General features: G+C 44.1%; 4 protein-coding genes across 4 annotated transcripts; 3 read left to right on the forward strand and 1 right to left on the reverse strand.

The window, feature by feature from the left end:
- Nucleotides 1-153: 153 nt before the first annotated feature.
- LOC126565325 (ras-related and estrogen-regulated growth inhibitor-like protein) lies at nucleotides 154-10,194 on the forward strand. Its single transcript, XM_050222497.1, has 4 exons — nucleotides 154-248; nucleotides 6,046-6,359; nucleotides 9,737-9,905; nucleotides 10,023-10,194. Exons 1-4 carry the CDS (start codon nucleotides 173-175, stop codon nucleotides 10,157-10,159), a joined length of 696 nt encoding a protein of 231 aa, XP_050078454.1. The 5' UTR covers nucleotides 154-172; the 3' UTR covers nucleotides 10,160-10,194.
- Nucleotides 10,195-20,474: 10,280 nt separating this feature from the next.
- Nucleotides 20,475-22,336, reverse strand: LOC126564717 (phospholipase A2 group XV-like). The gene is made up of 4 exons (XM_050221811.1): nucleotides 22,147-22,336; nucleotides 21,424-21,798; nucleotides 20,821-21,343; nucleotides 20,475-20,748 (listed from the first exon to the last, which is right to left on the reverse strand). The coding sequence occupies exons 1-4, from the start codon at nucleotides 22,316-22,318 to the stop codon at nucleotides 20,517-20,519; spliced, it is 1,302 nt and encodes a 433-aa protein (XP_050077768.1). The 5' UTR covers nucleotides 22,319-22,336; the 3' UTR covers nucleotides 20,475-20,516.
- Nucleotides 22,337-23,553: 1,217 nt separating this feature from the next.
- On the forward strand, nucleotides 23,554-24,654 carry LOC126565081 (CDK-activating kinase assembly factor MAT1). The gene is made up of 2 exons (XM_050222219.1): nucleotides 23,554-24,441; nucleotides 24,516-24,654. The coding sequence occupies exons 1-2, from the start codon at nucleotides 23,594-23,596 to the stop codon at nucleotides 24,610-24,612; spliced, it is 945 nt and encodes a 314-aa protein (XP_050078176.1). The 5' UTR covers nucleotides 23,554-23,593; the 3' UTR covers nucleotides 24,613-24,654.
- A 326-nt stretch (nucleotides 24,655-24,980) lies between these two features.
- LOC126565294 (uncharacterized) lies at nucleotides 24,981-25,715 on the forward strand. Its single transcript, XM_050222459.1, has one exon. The coding sequence runs from the start codon at nucleotides 24,981-24,983 to the stop codon at nucleotides 25,713-25,715; it is 735 nt and encodes a 244-aa protein (XP_050078416.1).
- Nucleotides 25,716-26,375: the final 660 nt, after the last annotated feature.

Genomic DNA, 26,375 nt, shown 5'->3' on the forward strand with positions numbered 1-26,375 from the left:
CTTGTTTGTATTCCACCCTACAACCATTAGCAAAATCATTTGTGTTACTAAACGTAGAAAAGTTATAAAAAATATCTTATAAATAACTTTACTTTCCTTCATTTCAGCTTAACCGAAACTAGTGCACAACAATAAATACTGTTCAATCGTCGAGCCAGCAACTACGAGCACGATGAAAACGGAGGAGAAAACAAATGTGCCACGAGTGCGGATAGCCGTGCTCGGGAACGTAAATGTAGGAAAGTCTGGTAAGTAGTGTAACATTGTTTTGCTTCATAAATGCCTTTTTAACAGACCAACAGAAGATTACAATGAAAAGCCTAACCAACAAAAGATACTTTTGTCTAAGGAAAATGTGGTATATTGTAGTAATATTTCATACCAATCCAATCCGTGTGTATGAATCAACAAGGGTAGATAAACAGACACACAACAGGAGGAGGTATTAGGACCCACATAAAACAATATACATGTCTCGAGGAGATGTTTGGGACACACGGCTTGAGCTTCTCCATTTCCACTCGATCAATTAGTACGCCAAAGTCTTCTGTATGATAATAAACATTGGATCAAGTTCGGGAAAATTTTGACCATGTAAACCACTCAATTGCTAGATTGATTCTTTCTTTTTCGCTTGCTACTGCGCCACCGTATGGGCGCAAGATGTTTTCCATTCACGAACGGTTCTTATGCAGCTAATCGAAACACCAGTTGAGAAAATGAAATACGAACGCATCAGTCCTTGATCGTGCCCTCCAGAATCGTAGGACCAAAACGCGATTGTTGGTTTTTTCTGTGTTTTCCAAACAATCACGCTTGCTTTAGCGTGGGAAGACGAAGTGGGAGATGAACGAAAAAAAGGAACAGTTGTGTCCTTCCGTTTCGTGTGGGCCTGTCCGTTTGACCGTGGACTTGGCGAAGATGATGGTCACAAAACGATGGACTGATTTATTTTCTTACACAGCTTACTTCACAGAACAATTGGATCGGCGGGTGAGCTAACAATTATTGACACATACAAGCACACTTCACTATTCACCATAAGGAAGACTTTCGGTGTGCACTATTTTCGAGAAGAAAGTATTAAAGGTTCGTAACTTCATTGAAGAAGCGTACGTGACTTGTAACGATATCCACCCACAGATACATTGGGTTGTTTGGATTCAGTGGTGTGACTTTAAAACGCTTGGTTCCTTCAAACGTTACGCTGCGGTTTCGTCGCTTTTTGGCACGCTGGTCTGGACTATGGCGCTGTTGTTGTAGTTCGCGCCCTCGCAGTGACTCATCTTGCGTTGAATAGATACAACCGCAAGTATACACATCTGTTATGCTCAAAAAAAATAATAAAAAACCCCCGGGCAAAAGAGGACTTTAAAATACACAGTTTAACGGTACGAGCATGAGCAATGGCAAAAAGGAAAGCAAAATTCAAGCGAGTGTGTAAGCGAACGTTTTGGCGCCCTTTCAATACAACCGGTCGAAGAATATTGTTCGCGATGGAAGTGTGCAAGAGAGAAAAGAACGAAAGGAAATCTTGCTTTGCTGGCTTTCTTTCCGTAGACAACGGCAAAGATTGCTTAAGTACATTCAGGATTGTTCTTCGCCTCGAGACGGACTCGTTTCTTTCCTTCTCTGTTAGAAAAAAAAATTGGGAAAAACATCGTGCTGCTAGGAATGAAAAGAAGATTTTCCACCAGTTGGCACGACGGTTCGCCATTTTGCGACAATTATGAAACCGTCACTCATCGTCACACCCGACGCTCGATGCCAACGCCAAAGCAGGATGGTGCCAAAAAAACTGTGATCCATCAATTCAACCCGGCACCCGCGTAACCGGTGCCAAAACCGAGCTGATCGATTTGTTGGGAAATTTTTCATCTTGCTTCCGATTGGTGGAGCATTTGATTTTCGGGATATTATTTTCACGTTATGAGTCGTGCTTGGGAAATCTCCGCAGCGGGGGTTTCTGTTTCAGGTGACTCCGTCACACCAACTTGAAAGCGACCTTCAAGTGCCGTGTGCCGGATGTCTTTGGAAGACTGCAGGTAGAAGTGCAGTGCATCATTCACGGGATGGAAAATATTATTTTTAAACAGGTTGATACAAAAAACGCTTTTCAATCGTTTGCAGTCAGCGAATCGATCGTTGTTTGTGTATTTTCTTAACATTTTTGTGTATTTTGCTTGCTTAAACGATCCCATAGCTTGGAAACGCTAGGTTGAAACGGAAGGTTAATGTATGGAACCTTCACACCCTAAGGAGGAAGGATCTTTGACTTCCGAAACGATCAGATGTTTTGGAAACGTTTGAACGCTAATGACTCTCGGTGACGCAATCAAACTCACTACATCCGGGATAGCGAGAGCGCAGGCAGAATGCAGGGTTGGATAGCCGAAAAAAAGGTGGGGGGATGGTTTAAATACCGATCAGAATCTGTCACCCAGCAAACGTTTTCATTAGTTTAGCTTCAAATTTCGTACGAAGGGCGCCCCTCAAACGGTCTGAAAACAAATGCGAGATCTATCCGCTGTGGAAAGAGACGGATCGGAGCGGCTACAGCCAAACAAATAAACGTTCTCCGTTCGAACCGGTTTAAATGATGCACCGAATTGTGCATTCATGTGCAGGTGGACGAGTAGAAATTTTCCATCACTATCTTACCGACTTGCTCGCGCGCTCATCGAAAACGTATTGTACTTTCCGTTTCGTACGAACCTCAGCCGTAAACAGCAGCCATTTGTTGTATCGAGCGCGTTTTGTTTACGCGCTGCATGTGTGCACATTTTATCTCAATGAAGCTACATGATTTTATGGGCCCACTCTTCCCGTGCAATACTGCATTTCCGACCCAATCTTGAACCAATCGTGAGAGCGGGAACTGTTTGAATGGAGGTTCGTATGGCGTAATTTAACGATGGTAACAAATTCGAATCTTATACGGTGAGGTAAATGTTGTATTTGTGTGGAAGAGTACGATTTAAAAAATAAATACTGAGAAACAAATGTTGAAAGCATCTTACAAAACTACGCCTTCTTTTAACTGACGTGCCAGCAAAAGCGCATTAAGCGCAACGTGTGATCGTTTAGCAAATTTAATGATTCTTTTACGTGTCGATCGATGTATTTATTTTCTATTCCCCCATGCCGTACACAACGCAATGCCATCGGAGTTCGGCTAAAAACAATCCCGATAAATGTTCGATTAGATTGTACGAACATTATTCGTCTCGCCCCGAATGGTTTACTTACATTTTCCATGACCCGGCCAGCGCAAGACTCGAAGTTGACACGACTTGAAAGGTTGCAAATAGTAAACATATTACGCGCCGAATGAGCTGCTTTAGTGCAGCGATCACGCTGTGCGAAGATGCTTTTGCACTTGATGCAAGCCGGCCGCTTTTATCCGCCTCAGAGTACAAACATCGGAAGTGTCCAACCTTTTGCGTGAGTGTTAGTGGGAAAGGGTAAGGGATATTTTGAAATTGATTTATTTCTACACTAGCCAGCTGCTGCCAGTGCTGTGGCCCGGATTAAACGGGCCGATCAAACGCAATTCAATCACTCAGCAAGGGGTCTCTCGTCGACGACTGTTGGAACGCAGGGCAAACCATCCGGCACTCCACAGGGAGGTTTGACATTGTGTGTACTGCACATTGTTCGATGGAGGACCTACTCAAGTGAACACTGTTGTCAACACCGGTGAGTCAAGGCTCAAAGAGCAACAAAATCAAAGCCGGACGTTTTACGCACCCTGCCCATGCAAGTGGGTACCCAGGCAAAGTGCTACTTCCGGTCGGGAAGTAAGCATTTGTCCTGGTTAGATGTCGTTTCACTGCTGGAAATGAATAAAAATGTGCATGAAGTTTATGTTAACCATCCTTTGTCTTAGCCGTCATTTCTAAGGGCCAACGAACTGACCGGACGACTAGAAAACTATTAAGTGTCCATTAGTTGTGAACACGGTGAGCAGTCGTTTCCGCTGTTTCGTGATGAAGGTTGTGACTGGGGCGTGTCACACCTTCGTGACAACTTCCGTTCGACTTTTCGCATCGAATCGTGCTGATAGTTTTGGTTACTAAACACGCATATGTCTAATAACCAAAACACGCACACACACACGCGCGTTAACGCATACATCAAGCCTTACAAAGCAGGATGATCGACTAGCTGATGATCGAACCGAACATTTCATTTATCTTTCACGGCACCGTAGTAGGCGGCCTCTCGTTGACAGCTTTGAGGCCGTCGACCTCAATTATTCTGGCCCCCCCCCCGGTTTGCCAAAACGAGATTGATGGGAGGATACAACGTTTTGAACCAAACTCACTAGACTTTGTGTGTTTAACCGAGACCTCCTCTGCCTTTTTTTTGGTGACGAACATTGGGCCGAGCTGATGATTGACAGCTCGATTCGTTGGTGACACACGGTGGTATGATGACCACAATCTGGGACGTTCTGCAAGATGCGCGAGCGCCATTTGGAAGAAGCTTGTTTGTATGGATGTACTGTGTGCGTGTATTAGGAGGCCTCCTGCTTGTCCCAAGCAACTGACACACTTACTGCCGATCGGTGTATCACTTTTCACTGACACTCGAATCTTCTGATCCGTTTGACTACCATCGCTTCCTCCATAACCGATTGTGGAACATTGCGCGTTGTTTTGGAGAAAGTCAGAAAGAAACCACATATTCTTTAAGTTGCTCAAGCGACCCCTTTTGCTTCTTAGCTAGGATTGTAATGGTGGACATGAAAGTAAATTTTACAAGGTTACCCGCTGCCGGCAGATGTTTGTCAAATTTATCAATTAGCTCAAACAAACCGACGTACCGACGGTCCGTATGTACACTCACACGCTGTCCCATGGCTGTGGGCGAACAGTCGAACGCGTGCGGAAAGGACCGCTTGAGGCCTCTTTTGCTATGGAAAAATATGATACTATGAAGCATAGATGGTAGCGTAGTGCGTTCAGCTATCGACGCGTCTTTGACCTAGATTGGGTCCACATTTTGTCAGTGCTGCGGTCGATTTGTTTGCATTTTTCGTCTGTTGTGTGCGCTGCTTAACGTCGTGTGGGTCGTAAAAACGTTGGGTTGAGATATGGTATGCCACACTCGTCGAAGTGATGGGCTAAGTGGTACCGTTTTCCGCGTGTCCGTGAGTTTTGCGAGTGAGGAAGTAGGAAATTTTTCATCCCGCACCCACAGTAACCGCTGCGTTTGAAGTGGACTTGAGTCGGTTGAGAAATGAAGCACGCAATTGGGAAGTTAATCTGAGGATTGACTGGGGTCTTTTTTATCTTTACATCGTGCATGCAAGCAGTGGTTGAATTTTTTAATACACTTGCCCGTCATTGGTGGACTGGTGGTCGAAAAGATACCGAGAGAAGAAAAAAACGAGCATAAGCGTCAGCGAAGCGTACCACTAATATTGAGGTTAAGGAAAGCCATCACAGTTTGCAGACGTAATCGACATAAGCTCAATGACTAATGCGGTGTCATTTTCACTTTCCCTCCGGCTGACCTCGGTGTGTAGTTAATCATTGAAATGTTAACGATTAGCCTTCGATCGTGACGGGTTCTCGGGATGAACCGATCATTCACACATTTGTAATTTCACTTTAAAAAATATATTTTTGCTTTTTGCGAAAAAGAAAGCAAATGCTGATGTATCTCATCCGTACTGCATAAGATTGCTAAGTGGCGTCTGCCTGAAATGACCAACAGCAAACTCCCACTGTTGCGTATGCTGCAAACACTGTCGTAAGCGTAACCTCGTGTTTGCCACATGTCAGTGTAGATTGCAGCAGCAACAGCAGCCGCAACACTGGCACGTGTGCCCTCCGGCAGTAACTGGCACCAGGGTTCATGCAGTGCGGCAATGCAAAGGGCTTTGAAATGAATCAAAATTGCAGTAACTGCCAGTTACAGGATGCTCTCGATTTCCGAGGACCGTAATAAGAAAGGATAGGAAGCAAAAGCAAATCACACTCAAGGATACGGGTTTAACTGATGTACATTCATTTTCTTCATTCGCTCTCTTTCTAGCCCTCACCGTACGCTACCTGACCCGACGGTTTATCGGCGAGTACAGTTCCAACACGGACCTGCTGTACAAGCAAACCGTGACGCTCGACAGTGGCGTGCTGGATGTGGAAATCGTCGACATTTCGGCAGAGAACGACAACGGATTCCCGGTGGAGCAGATCCAGTGGGCCGACGCCTGTCTCATCGTGTACAGCATCACCGACCGGGGCAGCTACGAGTACGCCCAGCGGTCATTGGCCGAGCTGCGGCAGCTACAGAACGCACCGTCAGCCTACCTGGTCGGTAACAAGGCCGATCTGGATCACTTGCGCGAGGTGAGTGTACGGCTGCTTGGCTGCCATTGAACCCACTTGAGCACGGAGGTACCGGTACTGGGCCGATTAATTGGAGGACTCCCACTTCGGAATGAGCTCCCGGTTCGCATCGATGCGAAGCGCTCGTTCTCCAGGTGGCAACACGACGAGCGTACGGAAAAAGATCCTGTTGGACATTGGGAAGGGGTGCGAATGGTGCGATAGAAAACTACTTAGACTCACCATCGCACACCGGGCATGTTGATTGCGTTGAACCGACAACCGTGTTGTCGTAGGTGACAATTGGCTGCATCATGATTGTGCAAGAGAGTGCATGGTAACCCTTTGGTATTTGAATAGTAATTTGCCGATGGCACTCCACTCCTTGAGACTCTCTCCAACATTCGATGGCTAGCTTGTTGCCCTTTCCATGCGAAAAACCTACACACCTTTTGCTTGTATCGATGCACTCATGTAGTTCCAATTTATCGCTCCGAGCACTGTTGCATCCATTGCTGACGTTTACATTTCGGAATGAACTTTCAAGCAAGTGGAACAAACTAATCGATAAAAGAAATGACTTTCTATCAACCTTCGGCATTTTATGTTTTTGAGACATTGACTTGTGTTGCAAAGTATAAAATTGATAATTAACCTAAGACCAACGATCCAACCCGCCTCCAAAAATTCGAGACGAGACTAGTGCATGGTTTTGAACCGTTTTTTTTTTGCTACGCCGGTAGCTTTTCTTAGGGCAAACGGTACTCAACCTTCATGGGTTGCGTCTGGATTATGTTGCGAAAATGTTCATTTTTCACCAATCCACAGATGGGTCGGCTAACGAAGGAAAGGAGAAGGGAGAGAGAAAGTAAACCAAGAAGCAACAAAATGCCAAACGTATGCGTATATGCGTACAGCAATTAGAGCGTGACGTGAAATTGAATGGAAACCCGAGATTAAAACGAACGTCAAGGGATGGTGGGACCGACGTTTTTTTTTTCTCGAAAAATTCCGAGGCACTCCGACGTTGGAATTATTTTTCTCTTCTCGCAAGCTGACAGCTGGTAAAAGGTGAGCGAGACCAGAGCTAATGGAAATGTTACACTCGTACACTTTCTTTCCCATCGAATGTTGGTTAGCTGATCAATTTTCAGATAGGGCTTCGATCGTTCCAAATTGTTCGACCATTTTTTTTTTTCTTCAGCGAGTCATTTCACACCGGCTGAGAAAATCGCGAATCGACAGAAGAACGGTGAAGGTTGGATTTGCTTAATAGACGTGCTATCGCACATCGCTCGATATACTTCCCGATCAACGTTGGGAAGAGCGAATGCTCATTGAAACATTCTCCACGCTGCTACATAAACATTCACGCAACATGGGTGTGCTCGGTATGCATATGCTGTCCGTAACATTGATACTGTTGCTGGGTTATTAGTGGTACCGCGAAAAACACCATGCGTCTCCACTGACAGCTCCAAACGTTTGGACAATGGTGATCATCGATGAAAATCGGGAAAGTCCCTCGTGAAGGAATGTTCGATATGCCTCTTCTCTTTTCAAAACCTTGTTGCACGTGATCATTTCGTGATGATCTTGGGCGAAATTTCGATCGTTTGTGGTGAGGAAACTCCACTTGACTTCTTCCCTGATTTGGTCTAGTCTTCAGCTTTCGCAGGAATAAATCTATTATCGATGGGTTGCAAAGTGGTCCACGGTTTGAGAACTGGGCAGTGGTGTGAATTGGATTGGCAAGTGGCCGTCGACAACTCATGAAAACATCGATTGGGTTTTTTGTTGTTTGCTTAACCATTTATCATGAATATGGCATTTTTCTTTAATTTATTTTTTGAAAATTTTTTTAGTACGTGAGTTATTTAGTTACTACGCCAACAATACTGCTTGAAAAGTGTTTTATTCTTCTTGATTACCATCTATTTTTGTGTGTAGCTATTAAAGAGCACAAGCTATGATGAGTAATATGCAAATTGTTGCATCATTTGTATTCATTTTCACTAAGGAAGTTTCGTACGCGGGCCGCGTTTACAGTCGAGATAAATATTTAGGAAGTAAAACGAATAACCGCAAGCACGAGAACCATGCTCACCAGTTTCTGGAGCAAAAATGTTGATATTGTTTATACAAGCCCACACTCGCCAAGGAATTATTTATGCCCGGATGAGTACGTGATCGCGTGCAGGAGATGCACAGTTGCACCAGCGCTGAGGCATGTGCATCGTGCATGATCTTACCGAACTGACGGGGGTGAGCTGTCGATCGATCGACAAATTCGACAATCAGCACACTTGAGCTTCGTGTAGGTTTATAGGATTAGAAAAAAAAACGCTCCGTCCCAGAAGGGAACACAGCATCAAACCGGATTGACCTCCTTTTTTGAGCACGGCAAGCGCATAGGTTTATCGCATGGTGTGCAGTCACCTGTTTGTAACGCTCGCTGCGCTCATTAGTCACGGTTGCAGGATGCATCTTTCACATGAAATTAACCTTAGCTGGTGGCCGTTAAGCAGCTCTTAAGCAGCCGAGGACAAGAACTCTCATTAACACGTGTAATTTGGCAACGGGTTTCTGAGTGGACAGAAGAAAAGAAAAGCGAAGAAGCAGAAACAGCAGCAGCTGTGTCGATGTCGATGTCAGATTTGCAATGTCGACAGTGGCAGTGCGCAGAGAGAAGCTTGTTAGTGGCTAATCGAAATTAATTATGATGCCAATCGGCTAGTCGGCTCATGTCGTGCGCGCCCCAAGAACACCATCAACTAGAACTGACAAGCGGGTTCAGCGAGTCGTTGGCGACGACATTATCCAGACTGCTATCTGTTTGACCTAGTTTTTGCTAGTACAGTGAGTAATATCCCCGAGCTTGAAGGGGAAGGTTTTTTTCTGGGCAAAAGAAAAAATAAATAAAATGAGTCGGTTGTAGATTTGCAGACGATTAAGATGTCACCGAAAGCTGTCACGGTACCAGCGGACACTAGTGTGAACACTCGGTGGCAGTTCGTTAACCTTGGTCTTAGGATACGGCCAATCGGTGCCAATTTGTTAGTCCGTGGCAGTAGTGCAAGATCGAGCGAGATCGGGCAGGAACGTGGATTTGACTAATGTTTTGTTTTCATCCAAGAGCCAAGCGCAACCATTTCGGAGCACAGTGCTCCATTAATTTCTCATCACTAAACGAACGCTTAGGGTGTGCCAAAGGCCGTGAGGGAAAAATTTAAAGAGGAAAATGTATGCAAAAAATATGATAAAGAAAACTCATCCCCCTGTACAGTGAAAACCACTTAACCCAGTTTCCTGGTGTCACGTTGCTCGATTCTGTGACTGTTTCGAAAGGAATTCGCTCATGGGAAAATATTCAACAACAATTTCTCTCATCTCTTCAGGTCCAGGAAACGGAAGGAGCATCGTTGGCCGCTTCGCACGCGATCGGTTTCTGTGAAGTTTCGGTTGCCGACAACACACCCGCACTCTACAAAGCTTTCGAGCGTCTGCTGGTAGAATCACGGGCCCGCCCTGTCAAGCCACGCAAATTTTCCGTCAGCAAAATGTTCGGTAAGTGTGTGTTTACGAATTTGTTGTAAAACAGATTGCCAAAGTTTTGCATTTTCAAAATTATTTATTTGTTGTTCTTGCTTTTACTTTTCCGTTTTTTTTTTTGCTGCACTATAGGCACGCTGATCGGTAACAATGGCGCACGGCAGCCCCCAGTCAGCCAGGGTACGGTTGTGCCGTGTCACAAAGGTGAGCTGCACAAGTCGCGTGTGATGAAGCGACGTCAGGCCTTCACAGCGACTGCCTCCCTATGACCGACGTCGACCACGGCCGAGGACAGCAATTAAACAAAGCAGCACAAAGCAGCGGTGTGCCAGTGTCGCAGTATGCATCGCACAGTATCACGCTCAATCTCACGGTGATGAAGAAGGTGTATGCTAGACGAGTTACAGCACGTAAGCCACGGTATGACAGACGGATGGATGTTTTGGGGCTAACAAAATTTGTGATGATAGAAATAATATTGGAAGTGATCGTAAGCTCCATCCTTCCACCATCCCGTCGTACTGGCCTTGTTCCTTCCTACCAGGCTCGGTACAGCAAAAACCTGTATCGTCCGCCCGCTTGCCTCGACCGGTTCGATTCAATCGGTTCTACTATCAGTAGCCTCATCAACGGAGCCGATTGCATGCGTTCTTGATTTAATCCTATTTAACCTTACTTAACTCACTTCCCCCCACCCGGAAAAAAGGCCTCTATTCCGCTTCAGCGCACCTCGAGGAACGCCTTTATCGTTTTAGCTAAAGGTAGTGAATCCTCAGACATCGCGTAACAGGATGCAGGATGGTGTTTGTGTGCGCACGAACGTGTTTGTTTGGTTGATCATTTTGCAAATCATTTTCTTTTTTCATCCCGCGAATCAATATCAAGCATCGGTAGAGCGTGTGATTTTCGCCTTTTCTTCAAACCAATAAGACTAGCAGAGCGTTTTGCCAGTAGAATGCTCGACATTTGCCACGGCAACTGAAAGGGCGGACCATCGGTGGGATGGGAGAAAAAAGCGCAGGTCGTCCTTTTCGAATGGAAAATTTCCTCACGCTGAGCGTTTTTTTCCACCCAATCGAGCCTCATTAGTGTCGCCTGGATGCGCCGACTGTATGGGTTTGGGTTGATTCGTCGTTGTAGCTACCACTACCGGAAGCTGCCGGGGTGAACTTAGTCGTCGGCGTAACTTTTTTTTGTTTCGGGAAGTTGTTTTTCCCATACGGTGAATGAAAAGAAAAGTTAGGCAAAAACTCTCCAAACTTTGTTCCACGTGGCATTCATTTGATATACGGTGGTGGTAATTGGTTATCTGCTTTCGTGTCTAACCGAGGCTAGCTCTCCCTTGTTTTCGTGCAATTATGAAAGTAAGGGATGAGTGGAACATTAGCAGGAATCTGCTTCTTTCGCATCATTTGCTTTTGAAGGTGAATCGTGGTGCGAGGAAGAGTATCCGAATAGCAGCAGACAACCCGACAGTCTCACCTTCCCTTGGGGTATAATCAGATGCATGTGTTTGAGCACATGGGGCAGAGCATATGTGGGCGGCCGTAATTTTCCACACCGGAGCTTTAGAGGCCAGGATACGTAAACAGGAGCGCGAGTGAGTGATAAAGGGATGGAAACTTTCCACTTGCTTTTTCTCGCTACTGTGACAGAAGTAGGATATGGGATTTTTCCCTTAGGTTAGATGATAATAAGAAGGCGATGTAAAGGATGAGTACGAGTAACAATAAAATTGCTTCCAACTCGCGAAAAACGATTAGCACAACGATCAAAACAACAGCTCGTTAAGCTCAAAATAAAGCTCTGCTTTGTACGCTGAAAAAATATTGCTTGAGGAACTTACGAACTTCATTGCCACTGATTCCATTTCGCAATACCACTCAAGTGACTGTTTGTGGAATTGGTCAAACTCAACCTGAATCTGAAAACAGGGAAACAAAAACAAAAAGGCCCCAAAAGCGTTTTGGGACCGATGACTGCGCTGATTGATTCGCGGGAAAATTACATTTTGCTGGAAATTTATTCCTGGCAGTGTATTATACTCTATTCCACCTGGATAAAGCTGTGTTTTGAAGTAGTGTTTCTGCGAGAGCTGATTGAATCACCAAATCGTACCAATTATCGAGCTCATCCAGTGTGGGGGGTGTTGGTTTTGCAGCTAGTGGTTGTGCCCACTGGGCGAAATTTTGTTTTTCAAGAACGTTCCAATCATATTGAAGCTTGTTATCTTTTGTTTGTGAAAACAAAGTAGAGAAACGGTTTATAATGTCCTGTTTGATTATTGTTCATCGCACTACGCACTATAGTTACAGACATTTAGTTTGGGCGAATGACGCTCCAGAATTAGCAGGTGTGTTACGTATTATTTATACACCAAAAACTGTATTTAGCCATTTCAAGACTTCGTTGTCACTGTGCCACCTACTCGCATAGAAGGCGTGTGTGTGTGTGTATGATACAAATCAAACGTGATAACGCCAGTTAAAGCGAAGGCGTTCGGTTATGATCTGTACCGTATGACGATCTATTTCCGATTTCCGTCCCAGACTGCGGATTGGAAGACTATTATTTGCTGCTCAAATGTCTACCGCAAATCGAGCAATAAATAGCGTAGCGCATTCGAACGCAATCATCAACGTCATTCAAAACAAACAGCACTACTCTAAGCTTCCGAATAAAAATGCTTTATAAAGCGTAGCGGGTCCTACCCGGCCATTAAATCATTCTCGAAAAAAGGGGGATGCATTGCTTTCGTCGACTCTTTGTGAGCTTACCGGTTTGACGCAAGTGCGCATCCGTCAAGACCCGGTTGATCGCAGACTACCCCACCATAGGCCTGTCAGTGGCAGAGATCTTTTCAATAATTTCCTTTCTTTCCCCGGGTTCGAATTCGTCTGGTTAGTTCTCATTTACCTTCGAACAAGGTGTACGGGTCTATGTGTGGACGCGTATTAGACGGCGATGCGAGTTTGACTGTGGTTGGTTTGACTCATCGTAAAAATAGATCCCTCCTTCAGCAGTCCGGTACGGTACACTGGTCTGTTTGGGGATTTTTTCTCTTTTTTATTTTTACGTCGGTTTGACCGGTCCACGGTTGTGGGCCGGCTGGTTTTGCTTCACCGGAACCGATCTGGGGGAAAAGGTACGGTAAAGCAAACTTGTGACAAACGTCATAGCGAAGGAAGCGGTGCGCTCGTGGGGATGGGATGTGCCTGTGGAGGGATGTTGGCATTTCCGGATGATGATTGTAATAAGCAGTAGATAGGGAAGATATTGGAGACAGTGGGGTATTTCGTTTAATTCCAGCAGTTGCCGGTCGTACGTCACGTCCCCTGGTTGTGGCATTGTTTTGAACGCGCCTCCTTCTGTGATCTGTGTGACGAAGTTTAACTATTTTTGAATTCCTTTCTCTCTCGTGGTGGAAAGTTATGCTTGAACGGGGTTTGCGTTGTTTCCCCCCCCCCCCCCCGCCCCCGTTTTTCTGTTACCCGCACCGATGGGACGTGCCAGCGCATCCTCAGACGTCATACACTTGGGATGGAAGTAAAAAAAGATAGAATTGATGTTCTTCTGCTTCACAAACCGGCACACTGATCGACGGTTTTCGTGCGATTCGATCTTTCGTTCATAGAGGTTGTTTTTGAACGGTTTTTTCCCTTTTAAGAGATGAATGAGTTTGTTGTTCTGTTGGCAATTTCTGTCATTCATAAATTTGTAGTGAAGGCCAGGGGTATGCCATTGGGTTGTGTAAAGATAGTCGAATTTTGTTTGCTATAAAGGAGAAGAAAATTATACTCAACCAGAATGCTGAGCGATGATTTGCAAACGATCAACCAAGAATAGGCTTATTTATTAATACTTTCCGCTTGTTTTTGTTAATCTCTGAATCCTATCAAATGTTTCGTAAGCATTTTACTTTCTTTTTTTTTCCCCTCAATTGGACGAGACATGGTAGGGAAGGATAAATTAAAATTTCAAGTAAGGCTGTGAGTAAGGTTAAGTTTCTTTCGTCCAGTTTTCCTCCCTACATATTGTGCAACTTCAACTCGAAGGAGTGATCGTAAATGAGGAAAATGTGTCCAAACAAACTACAATCTGCATCCTGTATTTATATCAAAGCGCACTATACTGTTAGGCACTCTTCAAACACACACACACACACCCTCTGAAATAAATAATATTATATCCCGAGTTAATGGATGTCAATGTAAGAAAATGCGATAAAAATTCCCATTACAGGAAATGAAATGTCAGTTAACACATAGTCCGTGCTTCAAGCGAGGTACATTAACATTAAACTTCAAATAAGAAATAGGATGAGACAAATTGAAGAAAAAAAAACCCCTGGAAAGGGACATAATATTTGAGATGGTAAACGAAATTAAATCACTGTTACTAATAGTGCCAGTACGCGTGTGCGTGTGGGTGAGCCTGATATCAAATTATATTTACCCTGATTCGGATAGAAATTATTGAATGGTCAAGCTGGAGCCTACCGTTGACATTAAGCTAGGGTAGAAGGAAATACATATTAGAAAGAAAAAAGCGTACTTACAACAATATACAACTGATGAAGCTCAACCAGCTGTAGCTAGCGAAAAAGCGAAAAAGGTTCTAAACTTAGTACAGGGTATATCAACCACTACCCAACGCCTAAAGCGAGCGAGAGTAGAACGGTATTCAACTATTGTTGAATATATCATAAGTACGCTGTAATACGATTACAAATCGATTAGGCTAAACGATGAAAACAGCCCCGGGTTCGGGTGCTGTACCTTCGCCCTGTGTATTACCAAGAAAGAAGAAAAAACTCCCCAACGAACTGAGACTCCTAGCTCTCCCCTAGATTAATTTCGCTAATTGTTAACGGTGTGGGATTCGCTGATCTAGTTTGGTAAGCGTGATTGATAGCGTTAATATCTCAGAATGGGGCACGGACAACAGGAATCAGTGATAAGCGCGAAAGCATTTTACACGATCGATTTGATGTTGCTTTTTCCTCTTTTACCCCTTCAAGTCCCTTGAGTACAGTACCCGTTCTTGTATTATTAATTGGTAAGTGTTGTAGTTGTGTAAGCGGTTGGTACCGTGTTACCGATGTTTAACGATCGATAATGATTTCTCTTTCGATATCGGTGAAATAAAGTTTAGCATTTGTATTAAATAATATTAAACGAGTGGTTGGACTATGAAAAAACATGAAAGAAATATGAAATTTGTATCCGAAAGCTATAAATCTATGAAAAGTTCATTTTCCACCGTTGGCGAGTTTAATGGCTGCCAGTAGTGGTCGTCATGATGAAACAATATACTCACTCAACTGTGGCTATGCAATGATGCAAATTTTTGTGTACTTACGGTTGCATCGAGGTCGCATCAAACGTGATACGCAGTGTATTATGCACCAAGATCGTTTACTCTGACCTAGGCCACGGTCGACCAACCGCTGTCACGTTGCGAAAATATCTATATCGGCGACTCGTCCCTCATTATCCGTCACATCAAACAGGATGAGCCTTCATTAGGCGAGGTACATCGAGCGGTCATACGTCGACCCCGAGGGGATGGTGTCAAAAAATAAATATTTAATTCATATCCTGCGTGTGCGTGTGTGTTTGTTGGTGAGCGTCATGAACATGCATTTGGTACACTAGACGGAACCACGTGATTGTATGAGCGAATGCATTGTGCATCCACGTGCATTCGACTGGATTATAATGGATATCATTCAATGCCAGTCCATTAGGCTCATCGTAGTATCTGGAAGAGATTTGTTAATGATAATACGATTGTGACATGCTGTGTACCGTTTCTGTTCGAATGAATGGTACAAAAGCGGCTTTTAATATCATTTTAATGATATTCGGGCCTTCGACCTCCTGGTAGAATGGAAGAAAAGGAGCTGAAGAATATAATCAGGTCCACAGCAAGGGCTTGGACGAATTCATCTCCGCCAATTGGCCTGGGTGTGAATGTCATTTAAAATATGACGAAATCAAGTTCGTAAGATATTCTTGCTTACGATGAAAATACAGTGGTACAGGTGACAGCGGCACAACTTTTTCAAACGGCAGGACCGGGGTTCAAATCCCATCCGGAGATCATCTCCCCGCAGAGATGACTGATTGTCCAACTACGTGGTATCGGCAGGTTTAGTAAACCATTCGATGACCGGCGTGACCTAGATGGTCATTAAGCCAAGTACAAGACTGTCTTGTTGGGACCTGTTGAGCCATATTCCATGCATCATGGATTGATCTTCCCGTACATCATAGAGTACGTCATTGTAGCGGCTCCTCCGAAGGATTTATGTTATTCACACATTCCACGTCCCAAAGGAGTATGTTAATAGTCAGAATATTAATCAGCACCATACTAGCAAAACTCACTAAAGAAACTTCTAAACTACTGCTAAAAAAAAGGATTTTGACAGCTCCTATATAAAATCTGTCAAAACCATTCTTTTGAGCGGTTGTTTAGAAGACTCTTTAAAGGGGTTTTTTGTTAACTTGCAAGGCAATGGCAGTTACGTTGAGGAGAGAAATTCACTAGTTATCTCTAAAATATACCTACAGACAAAAATATTTCATAAAAAGATCATTGCCTGATCAAGGTGGTGTCACTTTAACTTCAGTGTTTGTTTTATAAGTTTTCTCGATTTACTGCTAAGCATCTGATACATAGGAAGACCTAAAATCAGAATCTAGATTGGTTTAAAGCAGTTAAAGCATCCAAAGTTTTGGATGCAATTATTACATGATAAATTAAAGAGGAACCAGGAAGGACCCTCTCCTTGGTGCTTTAGTGCCTGGATGCCTTGAAGAATCAAAGGGTTTCCCCAAAAGTTTGCCAAATCTTCATGTTGCTAATTTCTATCGCACTTACTAGGTCATGATGTCCTATTGTGGTAGTTATAGCGGTCAAAATACAAGTTGGTCAAGCATAATTTCTATTTGGCCATGGACCAGCCTCCCAAGCGCTGGACAGACTATCCAGCTGAGCGTGAATCAAGTCAAGGAAATCAGAAATCACAGGCCTATATCTTGTGGAGAAAGCAACGACAGTCATATCTTGCTTACTAGACATGACATGTCTTACAGAAAAGAGTGTTAATACATCTTACGGCAGGCAAATCCAGCTGAGATTTAACCTACAACCTACGGTGCTAATGTTCGTCTGATTGACGGTCATTTTGGATGAAGCTTCGGTGTGCTTTTTGCTCCAGTTTTCATATCTAGATCAGTGTCCTTCTTCCTGCAGCTGTTGATTACCCTCGTCATGCTAATTGAACACGCCGTTAATTTGCATTGACTGATTAACAGGCACCAGCGACTTATGGGAGCGTTCCTATCGTCCTCGCTATCACATATATATATAAATACAACTTTGTATCCAATTCGTTTCGCATCGTATTTTAATGCATAATTTTAATTGTGTGTGAGTAGATAGGTTTTGCACCACAAACAACAGCATCTCTCGAAAATTAGATTATTACGACACCATTAGCTTTTGTTTTGCCTACATAAAACACACATCAAAGAGCTTTGCTAACAGTAGTCGATTACGTCTTTCACCATAAAGAGTATAAGGCACTCCAGATGATAAGGAAAGGGACAAACATGCCAACCACATATCGTAACGTAATATCGATCAAACAGGGCAAGAGGAACGATCGTAAACAATTTCACGTAAGCCCACACTTGTAGCTCACACCTTTGCTCACCCTTTGCTCCTGTGGCCCTGCCTTTGTAGGCTTCGGAATAGCGGAAAACTCGTGGAAAACATGGCACGCAAAACTTTTCCTATTACGTATTATCGTCCCGGTTGAGGTGGTACACACGCGTGTGCATGTGTGTGCTTTGTTTTTGTCAAATGTAGCCTCCAGAGATGAGGAATGAGCCGGAACATGGGATTGGGATCATGTGTTTTAGTGTTGCTAAATGATTGGCAGTGGTCACAGGCCGTATCCATTTCGTAAAACACTTGCCTAACTCTCGCGTCAAGGTCCTTTTCTTTCGGGGCAGTAAGTTCATCTCATAACACCTAGTCCATCCAGAACGAGAAGTCACCAGTGGAGAAAGTTGATGTTTTGCTAACCGAAAAACTTTATGCTCGGAACACGGAAGCCACGGTGGTTTTGTGGTGTAGTTGTTTGCGACGCATATAAAGTTCCGTCACAGCCAACGGTCTCAACCTCTGTGGTCCGGGGATGCTGGAGCTAGTCAGACACAGTTAGGTAAGGTGAATGTTTACGGGTGCATTTTTTTCTGTACTTTTCTAAACACCGTTACCGCATACGTTTGGTTGCATTTGTAAGCTTTGTAGCATAATTGTTTGTGAGCTAAAAAATATTTGTATTAGCACGCATTAAGAGTTCTTCGACCGAAGGAATAACACGAAAAATTCATTACGCGCACACGTTGCCGCTAAAAAAAAAAAAAAAACAGACGACGCAAAAAACGCGCACAAACTAAGGCTCATTACGCGGCCACCGACCGCCAACCGTACTGGATCACGGGAATTGGCTTTCGGTGAGCTGCTGTGAAAATTGCATTTCAAACCCCTTTGCTTTACACAGCCCACGTGATACGTCGATGGTAACTGTAGGGTCGAGTCGAGCCGCCGGCATTTCGCAGCCTTTGCTTGCAAGCACGTGGCCTCGAGCATTGCCGATGGGTGAAAGGGAAATGACCGGAAAAATCACACACTCACCCATATCCTGTTTCTTTTATTGCTCTCTTCCTTTAGTTAAAAAAAATACACACACACATAACTATCTGATTCCGGATCGGAAGCAGTACTTTCAATGGAACACACACACAAAGATAATAGGTTGGTTGATATGTGTTTGCCCCACGTGCTTCGAAGCTAACGACGGTTGTTAGCTACGGCCATTTACGTAGTACATATTCCAAAATTTAACTCCTCAAATAGGTCGTGACATGCAGCACACGTGCTATTTTTACCATCCATGCAAAATCTTCCTACCGCGTGTGGGGTTCGTAACAACAACATGCTCGTTTTCGGAAAGCTTTGCTCTGGACAAAAGGAAGAGAGCTTTTCGTTTTCAAAATGTTCATGTTTGCTTTGCTAAGCTACTGAACAGATTAGTTGAAGGTAATTTGCATCCCCTCATTTGCATTTTGAATGGATTTAACTCGATCGGTTACAGCAGTGCCTTGTCTGAAGTCTGTAAGAACAGTTTGGCAACCGTGCAGCCCATGCTGCTGTCTATCAAGTTTGCTCGTGGGAACCACAGACGGAAAAAGGACCTGAATTCCCCCGTCCCCCTCAATACTTATGATTTAGATAATGATAGGCCCCGGATATCCATTCCACCAAAGGCCTTCTATTCGCCTTTACAGTGACGCTTTTCACCATGGGAGAAGTGGGTTAGAGGACGTTCATCATCTAATGCTAGTCTCGGCTTGAGCCTGATTTTGCCGTATTTGGGCCCATGGCGAGAGTTATCAAGAGTTCATATCATCCAAGGTGCTTCACCGATCAAGAAGCATTGTCTATCTCGTCGTCCAAAGAGCCTCTTTGACCATGATACATCGTCTACTAAGGAAACATTTAGCCTTAGCTAAGGAACTTTGTCTACAAAGAGACCTTATCGTCCAAAGAATCTCGCTGTCCAAGGAATTTTGTTGTCAAGTTCGTACTGAAGTCTTGACGCCACTGAAGCTAATGTGTATTCTGGATAGAATTTAATGACCCCTGTTGCTATATTTTGTTCCAAGTACAATACTTCCAACGAATAGATTTTTTTATGTACGTAATATGTGATGTTTCAATATTTAAAAAAGTGTACATCATGAGAAGTATATTTTCAACAAAAGCATAACGTCGTTGTCACTACTATAATCAATTCTTCTTTCAAAACACTCTCGCGTATCGTAAATGCCACAACAGACGGTCTGGAAATATCATCCAGAGACCGGTGACCGTCGGAAGTATTACGTAAGCTGTACGCAATTCATGCGCTGCGCTCGTTCTGCTATTCCAAACCGAAACCTAATCGTTCGCACATTCTACATCCCGCCAGCGGTTCTAGCAGGAAACCCAGCAATTGAAAAGGTCACTATTGGCTGAATTTATCTGTTATACCGGGGTATTGCCTTACGTTGTGCAAATACGTTTGCAGACAGCATGTCCTGTCGCAGTAGTACCGTGCCATTTCGTTGGAGAAACACACGTCACTGCCGTTTATGCGGATTGTGCAATCGAAACCAGAGTTTGCAATTCGAACGAACGCGATGCAGAGAATAGGCTTCATGAGAAAACTTTAACTTCAAGGTAGGTTTTATTGAATTTATTTATCAGAACGGTGCAGTAAAGGAGTTTATAATGCTAAACAGCCCAATGCTAAACAGTGGATGAGATTCACGAACAGTACAAGCATCAGCTTCAATTGAACTAATAACACTCGAAGGAACCAAAAATCACATTATGGTCTCTATTTAGTCTTTGAGTTTGAGGTTTGAAGTCATCTTGAGGTGCATCTTTCGCTGGTATGGGAATGGAAAGCAAAATTGATTTTTCTTTGCCATGGAAGGATAGTGAATAGGAGGGGCTGTAAGAGGTATGGCACCACATGCAGTAATCATCTTTGGACTGTGTTTAGTTAGTCAGATCCGACAGCAGCAGACGTACGATGTTATCGATAACATTTACATCGGCCAGTATGCTCATGTGGTCGGCGCCAGGGAATTCTTTGGTAACGATCGGTTGCTTCTGTTGCTTAGTCCACTGCTTGCAAGCCTCTAGAGAACGGGCATTAACTGTACCGTCTCCTTTGCCCATCTTCAGTACCGGAGTGCCGCTGAGATCGTACGATTTTTGGTAATCCAACCTGCGGGCGGAAAACAGGTATTATTATCAGTCAATTGTAGGGCTCTTTAGACTGATATTACAAGACACTTACGATTCAACCGTATTAATGTTGCTACCGTACAAACAGTGCAATTCCACGCCGGGAGCAGTAAAGTTAAGCGTGTACGGAAGCGAATCCTTGCGCATTTCCCACCCTTCCGGGAAGTCGAGATCGTCAAAAAATTCGCTCATCTGTTCCATGGTGTAAATGCGTGACTGTGTCCGTGCGAGCACCTCGTTTGGTTTCCAGAACAATGGTGACGGTAGCAGCCAGGCCAGCGAAGGGTTAGTGATCTGCTCGGCACGCATCACCTTGCCGCTCAGCGCGAACGCACCCAGATCGTCTCCGATCGCGTACACCTTGAGGGCTTTGACACTGCCGGCCCAGGCTCCAGCAAGCGAAATTACACGCTTTATGTATTTCGCTTTCCATTGCGCCGTTTGCTGCTGCAGGAAGTGTAGCGTCATCGGGGCACCCATACTGTGCACAATGAACGTGACCGGTGTATCGTGGTTCAGCGTGTACGTCTGCTCGACCAAGAACTTTAGCGCGAGAAAATATTCTTTATGCTCATCTATGGGAAGAGTAAGAGAAGAACGAAAGGAAATAAGAACAAAACAGATGGGCGTTCCTTCGATCATCTGCATCACTTACTAGGACCCTTCCGGAAGTCATATGGAGCGCCAATGATTGATTTGTCCCGCACGTACCCATTTGAAACGAGTGCATTGGCAATGTTGACAAAGTACGCACCGACCGATGCATGGGACGGATCGATCCATTCGACCGTTTCCGACTGTCCGAAGCCTGGCACACGCGTTACAACGCCGGGAGCGTTATGCGAGGTGCGCGTTACATTATCATACACCAGCCGAATGTTGTCGATCCAGCAGTCGATCACAAGCGGAAGCAAAAGTTCTTTATTAAGCCAGATGTTGAAGAAGGTGGTTGTGTGCTTCTGACACAGGATCGACACCTTGCTGGGCTTATCGATCATTGCATCCATCTGGCTTCCGCCATCGCCCGGAACTGAAGTTTAAAAAAAAAAACGACGTGTTTAAAATAACGTTATATTTGAAATTGAAAAGAAAGGATTGCTTCGATGTGGATGTTTGTTTTTTTTTCCTACGGCAATTCAATGCTAACATGATTTGTTTACGCGCAACCCCTAATGCTTTGCCTCCCATGGGGTGGTACGATCATCGTGCGATCATTTGCGTAAATCTGTTTTCTTTATTTGCTTCTCAACTCGTGTGACTCACTTGCCGTTGTTAGGTTGTTATTGATAAGCGACCTTCTCAGGCAATCACCACACCATTTAGCTGTAACTCCTGCTTCATACATTTCGCACAAAGCAAGGCAACAAAACATACTTACCAAAAATAACGGGCGATAGGTAGCGTTCCGATTCTAGCAGATGGGCATACTTTCTGAAGATGTGTTTCAGCGAACCCAAGTAGGTGCCGCCGTGGTTGAAAAACACTCCGGTCGATAGTGAGCAGCAGCCGAACAGCACAACGCAAAATACCAACAGGAAGCGCGCGTGCATCTTAATCTAGTTATAAAATTAATCACAGAATCGAGCCTTCAGCACTTTACCTGCGAATAAGGATAAGTACGGGTTTGAAGAAAGGGACCATTAATTCACTAATTTAATATTTTCTGGTCTTATTCCTATCGATTCACGTTACGAAAGCAAACAATACGTAAGAGTAGCCTCGAATCGATATCGTCCGAATGTTCACCACCAAATGTCGTATAGGAGGACTTCGCTTACCTTCACCACACAAGCGGACGGTTATGTGGCCAAAAAAAAAAAATGCTAAACACGCAAAAACTACCTTTTTTATGTTCAATAATGCACGCGATTTGTTTGTCTCGATTTGTGCTTGCTTGGGCGAATTCTTGAATGCGACTGGCTCACGGTGCAAAGAACACCACGGTCGATGGCGATAAGAGTCGGCCGATTGGCCTTCGAGGGAATCCGTCGTTGGGATCGCGGGATTTGATAACATACAGTGAAATTGTTTCTCCCGTTCTCCGCGACCAACGACCGATTCCGGACATCACGCGACTTATGTGCTCTGTGTGCTGTGGCTGCGTTTCATACTTACACCGGGCAATAGATTAACGAAAGTTCACACGATGACAAAGTTTCACGAACAAAGATAATTATACGTATCAGTAGAGATTATAATCTTGTCTTTTTTGTTGTCAGAAATCTTTGTAAACGGCGGAAAAAGCTGTTTTCTGCGTGTTATTTACATTTGACCGCTTTGATGCCGGACTAGAATAAACAGTGCCGCTGTACGAAAACGTGTACTTTTAATGCACAGCGGTACGGATATGGTCAGGTTACACCATTGACAGCTGCGATGATTTTTGGACGATGAAAAATCATGAAATTTTCATATTTCGAATGAGGCATGATTTGCATTTCATGCTTAAAATTCCCATTTTAGTTGTGGAGGAAAACTCCTCTACTTTTTTATATCTTGGTTGATTTCAATGAAAATTAAATAGTGTGTTAATATGCAGCAGCTTTGACCACAGACTCACTCGCTTGGCAGCTGCCAACTGACATTTGACGTTACGAGCCGCTCTCTGTTATTTTTTGCGCGGCAAATGTAAACAAACATTCTTTCTTTGAGCAAACCTGGTCGCTGGTTGGAGATTTTCTGTTTTCTTTTAGCAATATTCTTCACAAAAGCAAGATAGCTGCCTTACTCATAGTTTGAACAAAAGAGCATTATATTTTTAAGCTACTGTAGTGTAAAATTTCATTTAAAATTTGCTTGTAACCCACCGGAAAAAAACCTTCAACATGGATGACCAAGTGTGCCCGCGTTGTAAAACGACCAAATACCGAAATCCCTCCCTGAAGCTGATGGTAAACGTTTGCGGTCACACATTGTGCGAAAGCTGTGTAGAGCTGCTGTTCCTGAAAGGGTCCGGTTCGTGTCCGGAGTGTAATGTGGCACTGCGGAGAAGCAACTTCCGTGTGCAGCTATTTGAAGATTCCAACGTCGACAAGGAGGTACAGATACGGAAGCGCATACTGAAGGATTTCAACAAAAAGGAGGATGATTTTGCATCGCTGGACGAGTACAATGATTATCTGGAAATGATTGAAGAGCTCGTGTATAATCTCTGCAACAACATCGACATCATCAACACGAACAAACGGATCGAACAGTACAAGCGCGACAACAGGGACGTGATAATGAAGAATAAGAGCAAACTGAGCAAGGACGAGCTGGAGCTGGAACAGATTGTCGAGTACGAGAAGGAGCAGTTTGAACAGCGCCGCAAGGAACTGGCCATGATAGAGGCGGAGAATCGGAAGCAGAAAACGAAAAACAAGGAGGAACTGATCGATTCGCTGATGGCCAGTTACGAGGATGCGAGTGCGATTGTGGACAAGTTTACCCAGAAGGCAGAACAATCGCAGATTCAGTTGCCGAAACCAGTCGCTCCGCCACCTGTTGCAAAGCAGACACACTTTTCGTCGGGTATCGCGACCGGATTTCAAGGACAGCACGGGTTCCTGGCTGTTCCGAAGCTGGAAGAGGGGCCACTGTTTACGTATGAACCTCAAGGATTCGAAACGGATGGACCGACACCGCCCGCGCTAGAGGAAGTGATCGAAAGTGGCTACATAAGGCATATACGGTAAGTAGCTTTAGCTGGCGTTGAAGGTAAAAGTTAAACGGGTATAAATTCATTATCGTTTATTGAATTTACAGACTGGAAAATCTGGCAGAAAAAGCGGGTGGTTTCCAAACGAACATTTCTTGTCTACGGGCGATTCAGGAAGCGTTGGCGGGATTATACCACGGATAAGTTGATCAGTTGCTTAGATATGTTTAAAAAATAAATTTGCAATTTAAAAAAAATGTAAAATATTCTTACATTAAAGTGCTTGCATTGAGACTCGATACCAAGTCGTATAATAATCATTGCTTTGAACTCACAAAAACCGGTCATCGCCCCATTTAAACTACTTTTGTCGTCCAGAAACACGTGCAGCTTTGAACTGATGTGAACTCTAACGGCTATAGAAGCGATGCCTTTTTTGCAAACAAACAGTAGCAATGGTAATATCCGTTGCCCATGGCAACAGATTATTGAGTGTTGTTTCGCTCGGCACTTCAGAAACAGATGGTTAAAAGAACTCGAGTGGTCGCGGATTTTAGTGTGTTTAGAAAAGGATGTTTCGGAACCGCATTTCAGTTGTGCGGAAAACAAGGGTTACACCGAAACCAAGCACTACTACGCAGTCATCTCTCGGATTGGCCAGTGCGGATGTTGAGAAAGGTGATGGACCGATCTTTTTTCAAGCAGAAAGTGTTCCACTGCCAAGCTGTGTCAGTCTAGCAAACGTTACGCCCTCGGTTGCTAACGATTCCGCTGTAATCGAGTGTGCTAAGCCGGACGAAGGTATCTGCATCGATGAAACGGTATTTTCGATGGATGATAGTTGTGAAATAGGCGAGAACGAGTTACGGCTAGCGGAAGAAGATGATAACGACCTTACAAAGGATCTGGATTTTAGCCGACCATCACCGACACTGTTTTCGATAACGTCACCAAAAAGAGCCCGAATGATGTTGGAAATTCAAAACTCGGTTGAACGGAATGCTTCCGTTAGTAGCTCTACGGCATGCACATTGATGGTGACACCTTTGGCGAGTTCCAGTTCCATTCAAACAAACATTCCGAGCACATCACAGTCGGTGTTTCGGTGTACTAGTGCCGAAACACCAAAACAGACGGAGCAAAACCCAATACCGTGGAGCATCCGTTCGTCAGTACAATCGAAACAGGGTGGAGAAGTAAAGCGCCAGTCGATTGCCGGTGCCATAGACGATTTGAACGAGATGACGGAAGAGTTGATCGATTTTATTCGGTGCTTTGATGAAAAGTATACCGGCGCAATCAACTGACCGATGTTCTATCGGGTGTGGTAAGATCATTTGTTTCTTGAAAACAATTTATTGAATTGAGTTGAGTTTAAAATGAAAATCCAGTGGTTCAAACGGATATCCGGACACCTGGAACAATCACTCGATTTTTAAATATTGAGGACGATTTTCTTAGTCAGCGGCTGGACCTACTTAACGACCAACTAGGTCAGGCCGGCCATTTAATGGCTTACTAGACATATTAGTACTGCGTAGTACCCAACCCAGCCCAAGTCCGTCCTCTTTTTAGGTAATCGGTCCCCGATTGGTAAGGATCTTTTAATACGTTACGTCAGAATCAGGTATCGAATACTTTTCAGTCCATGTAGGATTCCTGGTACGAATGAATTAAGTCAAGAAAGCCAGGAATAGCAGCCCAAGATCTCTCGAGGTTCGTATTGCCCATTGCAAATAACCATAACTGTCTGGACATAGAAAAAAAGGTTATCAACATGGAGCAATTGTTTGATTTATAGGTGTCTGGATCTGCGTTCTAACCACCGACTAAGGTCTACAATAAATATCACCATTTTTTATCATCTCTTTTTAGGGACCCACAAAACAGCGCAGTAGTTGAAGGAATAATACCAAATCTACATTCGGTATAGCTTTTAACGCATTAGTTTTCGGATCCAGGTCCTG

Source organism: Anopheles maculipalpis, chromosome 3RL (genome assembly GCF_943734695.1).
Source record: "Anopheles maculipalpis chromosome 3RL, idAnoMacuDA_375_x, whole genome shotgun sequence".
Classification (NCBI taxonomy): domain Eukaryota; kingdom Metazoa; phylum Arthropoda; class Insecta; order Diptera; family Culicidae; genus Anopheles; species Anopheles maculipalpis.

Excerpts from the sequence above, each read along its gene's own strand:
- LOC126565325 (XM_050222497.1), top strand. The coding sequence starts at position 173 with ATGAAAACGGAGGAGAAAACAAATGTGCCACGAGTGCGGATAGCCGTG. Across the intron at positions 249-6,045 it reads CGTAAATGTAGGAAAGTCTG|CCCTCACCGTACGCTACCTG; the intron begins GTAAGTAGTGTA and ends CTCTCTTTCTAG. Across the intron at positions 6,360-9,736 it reads ATCTGGATCACTTGCGCGAG|GTCCAGGAAACGGAAGGAGC; the intron begins GTGAGTGTACGG and ends TCATCTCTTCAG.
- LOC126564717 (XM_050221811.1), bottom strand. The coding sequence starts at position 22,318 with ATGCACGCGCGCTTCCTGTTGGTATTTTGCGTTGTGCTGTTCGGCTGC. Across the intron at positions 21,344-21,423 it reads TGACTTCCGGAAGGGTCCTA|ATGAGCATAAAGAATATTTT; the intron begins GTAAGTGATGCA and ends CTCTTCCCATAG. Across the intron at positions 20,749-20,820 it reads AACATTAATACGGTTGAATC|GTTGGATTACCAAAAATCGT; the intron begins GTAAGTGTCTTG and ends TTCCGCCCGCAG.
- LOC126565081 (XM_050222219.1), top strand. The coding sequence starts at position 23,594 with ATGGATGACCAAGTGTGCCCGCGTTGTAAAACGACCAAATACCGAAAT. Across the intron at positions 24,442-24,515 it reads GGCTACATAAGGCATATACG|ACTGGAAAATCTGGCAGAAA; the intron begins GTAAGTAGCTTT and ends TTGAATTTACAG.
- LOC126565294 (XM_050222459.1), top strand. The coding sequence starts at position 24,981 with ATGTTTCGGAACCGCATTTCAGTTGTGCGGAAAACAAGGGTTACACCG.